This window comes from Notolabrus celidotus, unplaced genomic scaffold (genome assembly GCF_009762535.1).
Source record: "Notolabrus celidotus isolate fNotCel1 unplaced genomic scaffold, fNotCel1.pri scaffold_154_arrow_ctg1, whole genome shotgun sequence".
NCBI lineage: Eukaryota > Metazoa > Chordata > Actinopteri > Labriformes > Labridae > Notolabrus > Notolabrus celidotus.
This window is the reverse complement of record NW_023260026.1, coordinates 27,526-37,171: the sequence shown is the minus strand read 5'-3', so window position 1 is coordinate 37,171 and position 9,646 is coordinate 27,526. Positions and strand designations below refer to the sequence as shown.

Below are 9,646 nucleotides of genomic sequence, written 5' to 3'. Positions count from 1 at the left end.
TTCTAAGAGGGATGGTGATGGTCTCATGCACACAGTCACAAGCACAGAAGAAAAAGGTTTTCTTTCTTTTCTTTTGCTGCAAGAATAAATTGCATAAATATTTGACAGTTTGTGACAAACATGACACAAACCAGAAATATATATGCAGACAAGAGAAAAAAAAAAAAAAAAAAAAAAAGATTTTGGAGGAGGTGCACGTCAGCTACATGCGTAGGCCTCTGCGTAGGTACGGGAGCTACGCGGACCCCCGGCGTAGGCTACGCCTTCGAATCAACACAGAAGTATAAATCATCTTTTAGAGTCCAAGTCCAGTACGAGTGCCCAGACAAGAATTCGAGTCCAGTCCTCACTGTTAATATTTTTTGGGGGTAGCTTTTTAAATCCAAACCAAAGACAGTCTGAACCTGGACTGACTGTGTGGGACCTTTCAGATGTGTAGAAAACATTTCTTTCATTAACTTTAGTGTTGGAGCTTTTTCCATCATTTCATGGATGTGATTATTCAACTTCTAGTCATTTATTTGTTGTTGTTTTGTTGAAGTCATGGATGTTATTATTTAATTTTTGCTCTCATTTTGTTAGTTTGATAGTTTTGCTCCTGGATGGGAAGGTAAGATAGGAGGGGCGGACACCAGGGAAGGTGAATGTTTCTTTGTTAGAAGACGTTAGAGCAGGGAGACGCTACAGAGTGTTTTATGAGAAACCTCTTTAGTTACAAAGACATCAGAGAAACTGCAGTTTCTATATGGACATTTAGGATGTGTTTGATCCTGTGTGCGGTCCGCTCTCCCTGTGCACCGTGGCCGGTTTGATTGTGTGTTTTTTTTTTTTTAGCAATTTGACGTCGGAGTGTCTGGAGATTAGTTTATGAATGAAGTTACAGTGCTGCGTGTTTTGCATAAATGCAGCAAATGGTAGAGGCAGAGTCGAACCTCCTGCTACGAGGACTATAGCCTCTATATCAACGGTATCCAACGAAAATTGCAAGATGTCCAGTTGGGATAAAATTTCTCGAAGCAAAGGTCCGAAAAATCATAATGTTTAACTATGTAGTGTGATATACTGTATCTGCATTTAATAATACCTGACTGTCAACTTAAATTAATGCAATACAAAAACTTTTGAAAAAAATATTTCAACCAGGGTTAACAACTTTGAGTGTTCGGCAGGAAATGATTTTTATCACATGGACCTTATCACACTTGCCTTTAATCAGGTGCACTTATTGATCACACAGGATTGAACAGAAGAATGATCGGTGGTGTAATCTGGCTGCTTCGAGGGGAAGGGGCAAGGAAAATAGAACAGCACTCCCTTTTAGACCGGATACCCAAGATTTAGGATTCATTTAAACATATGAGGCAAAGGGGGGTCTGGGGGTCCTCCCCGAGGGAACCTTGAGGACCTAACACTTTATTCCTGCGATCTGGTGAATATTTATGTGACTATTTGTGCTGGAAATTTAATTAGGAAAAAAGGAAAACACAAAATGATTGATATATAAACAACAAAAACATGAATTCAAATCCCTGAAAGAAGCTTACATTGCAGTAAAATTTGATCTGTTATTTTTCACGAGGTGTCTTTAAAACTAAGTTGTTAAATTTAATTTAGAGATAAAAAAAACAAAACAATAATAATAAAAATAATAACAGATGACGCACTTAAATCAATAAACACTCTCTGAGAGTTAAACTAACTCCCAAACCGGTGGCAGTCAGGGGTCCCAATCATTCAGGACCATGTTCAGCACTCACTTCAGATCTGAGTGTGTTTGTTCAAAACCTTCATGTTTTGTCTCATAATGGCGTTTCACGTTAACTCTTTTAATAAGTGCCACGGTTTCTGATCATATGAGATGAGCTGGTTTAGTGCTTCGAGTGGGAAGTATAAACAGAAATGAGTCTGTCCAGTCTGAATTAAATGCTCTATTTTCGCTGCGCACTTTTCTTTTATGGAGAGGGCCATTTGTTCCTTACTTTCTAAACTTTCTCCAGCGCAGTCGTCTGTATCGCTCCATTTCTCTGTCACACCCCTCTGTTTATCTCCCTTTTTTTCCCTAACTTTATCGCTATCTTTCTTTTTCTTTCCACCATCCTTTCACGTTTAACTTGCCTCTAACTCTCTCGTCTGTCTGATCTGTATAGTCGCAATGTTTAATGCCTGGAATGCACAGATTTGATTGGCTGAGTAGTATCACGTGGAATGGCTTAACTCGCATGCAATCGGTACATATGTTTCCTCATCTGCTGCACCACTACCGTGAAGACTACAAAAGCTGTGCCGTTTAAAAAAGAAGCGCCCGTCAGATTTCATATTAGAGCCCTCTGTTTTGGCTGTCCGCCAGTTAGTAACCTATGCTCTATATGCGCTGTTAGGCTAATTCTATCAGAATTTTAACCAACCAAACAACTTAGACACAAAGGTTGAGTCACTTTAGTCGCTAACATAACCGTTGGCATGCTAACACAGTAACGTGATAAACAGTTTCAGTAACTTCAGCGTCTCTCTTAATTCTCTGGGTTCATCCTGGACAGATGTCTGTGAAAGCTTGTCTGTTCCCAAATGATAGAAATGTTAAACGTTGTGTTTCTCTGCATGAATAACACACATGTGTATCTCTGTTCAAATGTATGGTGTTTAGTTATATTATCAAATCAAAGACAAAAGAACACAATGTGACTTTCTTAAATCAGTTGTAGTTTAAAGCATGCTTTCAGTGAGACTGGTGTAAAGTGTAACACGTTATTCAAACTGAACAAAGGTTTAACCATGTGTTTGTTTTTTCTCTCACAGAACAGAAAAAGACAAGATCTCTCAGACTCCATATCTCAATGTGGTCTATGGTGGACGGATACGTCTTATAAATGGAATGGTGCTGGTCAGCACCTGCAAGATGAACTTTTACAAATTTCCCTTTGACACTCAGAACTGCAGCCTAACCTTCAGGTCAATCCAACATGACTGTGAGTCTGTATACGTCTGAATGCATGTGTGTACATGTTTTGCACATTACATGGATGTAATGAAAGACTAGCCTGGCGTTGACAGACCCATCAGACAGCTCATTGGTTTTCGCTTGAAGGTGGTTCAAGAGCCGCTGACCTCAGATACACCGGACCAATCGTGGTCCTTTATTTAAAATTGGGCGGGTTCTGAGATTACAAACATCAGGTCGGCACAGTCTGTTTCTGTTGCTCTGTGCTAAGTCGCACGCTGCATCGCTCTGATTGGTTGTAGGTCTGTCCAACTTCTTCATGAGGCACTCCTGATGCAGCCATTGCTAACACCCTCTGGGGAAAGGAAATGAGCAGATCTAGACCCATTCAGTAATATCAAAGGGTCTGGGGACGCCAGGCTAGTACAGGACTATAACTTCACCAATACAAACATACCAGACACTTTGTCTCTGTTTAAACTGGAATGTAACCCTAACACTGTTTTTTCTCCAACCTCAGATGATGAAATAAAGCTTCTTCCACGGCGCAGTAATAAAGATATATTAAATAAAACTCGTAAGGACATGAAGGATGAGTCTGAGTGGCTTCTCATGAACGTGACCGTGGAAACCAAAGAGGTCTACAGTTTTAACACTTTCAGAAGCCTGCTCATTTACACGGTAAGTACAGACATTGATACACACACTTATTTTAATATTTTCTTCATTACATTTCAGAGACCTCGTTGTTGTGTCTTGTCAGAATAGGTCAGTAACAATACACATATTGATTATATCCATTTAACAACATGAACAACCGCTGCAGAGCATTAGCTTCTATGCATCAACACATACCTGATTTTTTAACACAATACTGGAATCCTACATTTCATTTAGCAGGAGATGGACTATGTTCCTCCATGTTCCTCCATTTTACTGACTTAGTTACTGACTTGTTGAGAGGACATCTTTCTGCTTCACTTGGTTTTATTTTCTCTCAAGTTATTGTTTTTGTTTGATACTGAAAAAGTTTAGTTTGAATAATTCTGACTGAATTGTAATTCCATAATCTTAAAAATGATTTCATAGGTCACCATAAAGAGGCGATCAGTCCTCTATGTGGTCAACTTCATACTCCCCATCCAGTTCTTCTTGTTTCTGGACTTGGCCTCCTTCCTCATCTCAGAGAGCGGAGGTGAGAAGCTCAGCTTCAAGGTCACTGTGATGCTGGCTGTCACGGTGATGCAGCTGATTCTGAATGATATTCTGCCTTCTTCTTCAGACAGGATCCCCCTTATAGGTGAAGAAGCCCAGAGTCTTCCTCTAGTGATTGCTCTTCAGCAGCACATACTGACTCAATGTGTAGGTAGAAACGTGTCTTTAGGTATTCACACTGCTTCTTTCTTTCTTCAGCGATCTATTGTATCGGGGCTTTTGGTTTCATGATGCTGAGCCTCTTGGAGACGATCTTGATGATGTACCTGAAGGAAAAAGACGATGTGTCCCAGGACAAAGAGGCAGATGAAGACCAAAGCCCAGAAGACAACTGTGGAGAGAAACCAGGAAGAATGCAAAAATTCTTTAGAGGTGAGATTCAACAAGGAGCAAAGCTTGCAGATGTATTTCTGATTGAAAATAGAACAAATAATCATTTATAATCCTTTATAATTGTTGCTACTTTGAGCATGCACTAACCTGTGGAATGCATTTTTGCAGATGTGTATATATCAGTTCCCTGCAGGCGTGTCTTTGATGTGTCCCCTGGTGAGATGCCCCCAGAGCTGCTGCCTGAGGTACAAGAGGTCAGGAAGTCTCTTACTGTGTATTTCCTGTTAATCCCACAGATACAGAGCACCAATAACAAAACTGGACTCAAATGTTAGGAACCAGAGAGACAGCAGATTGGTTACAATGTCATTTATCAGACGCTTTTATCCAAAGCGACGTACATACGAGAACAAGAACAACACAAGCAAAGATCTAGACAAGAGGAAACAAGATCAGTAAGAGGAACAAAGAGCTTCAAGTCCATTTGGGTGCAGGTACTGCCAAGCAGTGTAAAGGCAATGCACAAAGTAAATAAGGAACATCTACAATGAAGCAACCAAACCATTTAAGACCTTCCATTATCATCATCAACAATTAACATCACCACAATAATGACCAAAGTACCAAGTGCTGGGTCACTCAAGACCTGAACACAGAGTCCCAGAGTAGAGCAGGACAGTGGAGTCAACTGTAGCTGGAAGACATGATCTGCCACTGGGGTCAACAGTGGAGAACAGTCTAGCTAAGTGCATAGTGCTTCCTAAAGAGCTGGGTCTTGAAAGTAGAGAGGGACTCTGCAGATCGAATGGAGTTGGACAATTCATTCCACCATTTAGGGGCAACAGAAGAGAAGAGTCCAGCTAGTGATTTTGAGGCCTTGTGTGCTGGAAGCACTAGGCGCTTTTCAGAGGCTGAGCGTAGCGGGCGAGAAGGGCAGTAGACCTGGATGAGGGGTTCCAGGTAAACTGGAGCAGTTTTGGTTCCTGCTTTGTAAGTCATGATTAGAGTTTTGTATCTGATGCGAGCTGCAACTGGAAGCCAGTGTAGCAGCATGAGCAGGGGAGTGACATGAGCTGTCTTAGGCTGGTTGAAGACCAGACGTGCTGCTGCTGCGTTCTGGATCATTTGCAGAGGTTTAACTGTGCATGCAGGGAGGCCTGCCAGGAGAGAGATGCAGTAGTCAATGCGTGACATTACAAGAGCCTGAACCAGGAGCTGTGTTGCGTGTTCTGTCAGGTAGGGTCTGATCCTCTTGATGTTATAGAGGGAAAAACGGCAGGACCGAGCAATCGAGGCAACATGAACCTTGAAGGTTAGCTGGTCATCGATCATGACACCCAGATTTCAGGCAGACTTAGTGGATATTGATCTGTGGGTCCATAGTGGGACCGGCTGGAATGATAATAAGCTCAGTCTTGGACAGGTTGAGCTGTAGGTGACGTTCCCTCATCCATTTAGAAATGTCAGCAAGGCAGGATGAGATCCGAGCTGAGACAGTTGTGTCGTCATGTGGAAAAGACAGGAAAAGCTGTGTATCATCTGCATAGCAGTGATAGGGAAAGCCACGGGAGCGGATCACTGCACCAAGTGATGTGGTGTATGTTGAGAACAGGAGGGGACCAAGCACTGACCCTTGAGGTACCCCTGTTGATAAGCCATGCATATTGGACACTTCTCCTCTCCATGATACTCTAAAAGATCTCCCTGTGAGGTCGGACTTGAACCACTGGAGGGCAGACCCTGAGATATCAAGTGAGGAGAGTGTAGAGATTGGTGTCTGCATGCAGTTCCAGATAAATGAGGTGTTATAACTGTATTGTTGGGGGGCCTTTCGTTGTGTCATGTTCATCTTCTCATGTTCTGTGCATGCTTCCTCCAGCTGCTCCACCTTCCACCCACGGTCCAACGGCGTGTGGGTGTGAGTGTGTGTGGTGGTTTATCTCTTTCTTCAGTCCTGTGATTTCAAACCTTTCAAAATCTCCCAAATGGGTAAATTTAGAAACTCACACATTTAATGTATTTAATGCCGTCGTAGCTTTCTGATGGTGAAGTGCTGAAAAATGTCTCAGTTGAGCGACACATAAACCGAGATGAGTCCTCGGGTCGGAGTCTTTCCACATCGGTTAGATTTCGTGGCAGACTTGGCCCCGTCTGCAGAGAACTGTAGCCCAGCTTGCCTTCTGTTTCTCCTGACAGTTTCTCATGAAAGGGGCCGAGCTGACCGGCATTCATTGTGTGCACTAACTAGTGACATGTAACTCACACAACCCCACTTCAAGAACACTGAAATATCCCTTTAATGCATTTTGATGCTCAGATGAATATTTCCCAGCATGCCTTTCTGTAACTCCAGAGAAGAAAACAACCAGATGAAGTAGTTGTAATGTAGTCTAGTAACACCTACATATTCACAAAGATAAAATCACTTCAGACTGATTCAGAGCCGTCATGGATCTGGTCTGGCCTCTGTGTTGATGGTCTCTTATGTGTGTGTAGGTCATAAGGAGGCTTCAGTTTTAACTTCAGTGTGTTTGGTGATCAGCTAAACTCCTTATAGTTGCTTTAAATGACTTTTTTGCAGGTTAGCAGCAGCCAGCTGACCGAGGAGTCCCACGACTCAGAGAATCTATTCGAGGAGCTGAGGGAGGTTTTAAAAACAGTGGCTCTGCTTCTCAGCAGCAGGAAGGAAGAAGAGAAACCCGGCTACTGGACCAGGATGACCAAAACCATCAACAGAATCTACTTCATGTTCTATTTCATATCTACCACTCTGTTCCATGGCGTTCTGTTTGCACATTGGTTTAATGAAGAAAACAATTGGTTCTAAATAATGAAAGGAACAGCAAACTGAAGTCATCGTCCCAATCTCAATGTCCACCCTCAAACACTCACTGACTCTGAGGCGCGTTCCCACTGAGTCCGTGAGGGCTTAAGGCTGTCCCACTGTCAAATCATCAAGTGTGTGAGGGATCTCTCTCTGACTCTTTGAGCCCTTTATGCCCCCTTTCCATAAGTGGGCATTTGTGCAGACTTAGTGTAAGGGAATTACCCAGAGTTCATGTGCAGTAAAAATTCCTAACATCACTAAGGTGAGCTTCATGACTTCATGCAGGTTTGCATGAGAAGTCTCAAAGTGCTGTCCCAGTCCAGTTCTACAGTCTGAGCCCTTACAGCCTCCTGCCCTCAATCACTTTCCAGGTGACGTCAATTAAGTCAAGAAGGGCTCAGGGCTCAGGGAGGACATTGAGATTGGGCCATTGTTTCAAGATGTTTAGAGTCAATGGGTTCATTTTGAAGATCAATCCTGCGTCCTCCAAGTCCATTCTGCTCTAGTAAAGCCAACGAGGACAGGTTTATTAGTGACATCAGGTATTTAGTCCTTAAGATAAGATAGACTTTATTTGATCCCTGTTGGGGGAAATTCTTTTGTTCCAGCAGCTTACAACACGGGACAGGAGAATACAACAATGTACTTACATAGTTAGAAATATAATAACAATTATAATAGTAATGATAAAGGTAGAATAGAATCAGAGAGAGAGAGAGAGAGAGAGAGAGAGAGAGAGAGAGAGAGAGAGAGGATGAATAAAAGCAGCCGGCCTCTGTTTTAGAAACAAGCAGAACAAAAACCAGAGTTAACATGTTCTGGGGACTTCAAGGAGAAACCCTTCTAACGTCTCTTATGATAAGTGGAGCAGACAAGCCTGGATTGGATTGACCAGACTTTCACAGTCTGACATTAAACAGCATGTATCACATATTTGATAACTCGGCTGAATGAAAGCATGTTGTTTCAGCCTCAGCCTGCATCGGGACAACTGTGTGCCTGCGTTCTGATATACACCTGTGGCATGTTAGTAATGAATGTATCCTTACTGTCGCTCTGTATCATTAGAAACAACTCTGTGATGGTCTTCAAGTATATCTCGTGCTGCGTACACACAAAGGTGTCTGGAAATATTTACACACAGCAGACACAGAAAAGATCTATCTATCTATCTATCTATCTATCTATCTATCTATCTATCTATCTATCTATCTATCTATCTATCTATCTATCTATCTATCTATCTATCTGTTCATCCATCCATTCAGCCATCCATCCATCCACATATCCATCCATCCCTCCATTCATCCATCAGCCCTCCATCCATCTATCCATCCATCCCTCCCTCCCTCCCTCCATCCATCCAGCCAGCCCTCCCTCCCTCCCTCCCTCCCTCTATCTATCTATCCATCCATCCATCCCTCCATCCATCCCTCCATCCATCCCTCCAGCCATCCATCCCTCCCTCTATCTATCTATCTATCTATCTATCTATCTATCTATCTATCTATCTATCTATCTATCTATCTATCTATCTATCTATCTATCTATCTATCTATCTATCTATCTATCTATCCAGCCAGCCAGCCAGCCAGCCCTCCCTCCCTCCCTCCCTCCCTGCCTGCCTCCCTCCCTCCCTCCCTCCCTCCCTCCCTCCAGCCATCCATCCATCCCTCCCTCCCTCCCTCCCTCCCTCCCTCCCTCCCTCCAGCCAGCCATCCATCCATCCATCCCTCCCTCCCTCCATCCCTCCCTCCATCCATCCATCCATCCATCCATCCCTCCCTCCCTCCCTCCCTCCCTCCATCCATCCACATATCCATCCATCCCTCTAGCCAACCATCCATTTATCAATCCATCCATCCAGTGCTCAGATTAGAGACCGCTCTGAGGGCTTTCTATCTATCTATCTATCTATCTATCTATCTATCTATCTATCTATCTATCTATCTATCTATCTATCTATCTATCTATCTATCTATCTATCTATCTATCTATCTATCTATCATGTCCTCACACGTATATAAAAACCAACACTCAGCACACACACATACTGTCCTACCGTACCAACAGAGGACTACATACGGCACAATGAAGTCATAGTTCTGAGTGTGTGAGCTTCTGTTTCTGATCATTGTCATTATGAAACATGAATAAAGAAATAAACCATGATATTGCATCAAACAGAGTTTGTGTTTCTGTTAAAGAAGGGGTCCAGAGAGGGGTTTGCAGGTTTGGTGTCTATCTTTAACTCTGCTGTTTCCTCATAATACCTGACCCAGAGTGTGTGCTAGTCTCAGTTTCCAGATGTCAGATTGGAAACATGAAGGGAA

The 9,646-nt window shown here is 42.8% G+C and overlaps 1 protein-coding gene across 1 annotated transcript; it reads left to right on the top strand.

The window, feature by feature from the left end:
• Positions 1 to 602: 602 nt before the first annotated feature.
• LOC117808804 (5-hydroxytryptamine receptor 3A-like) lies at positions 603 to 7,313 on the top strand. Its single transcript, XM_034678463.1, has 7 exons — positions 603 to 610; positions 2,797 to 2,966; positions 3,459 to 3,619; positions 4,028 to 4,238; positions 4,352 to 4,525; positions 4,655 to 4,740; positions 7,068 to 7,313. The coding sequence occupies exons 1-7, from the start codon at positions 603 to 605 to the stop codon at positions 7,311 to 7,313; spliced, it is 1,056 nt and encodes a 351-aa protein (XP_034534354.1).
• Positions 7,314 to 9,646: the final 2,333 nt, after the last annotated feature.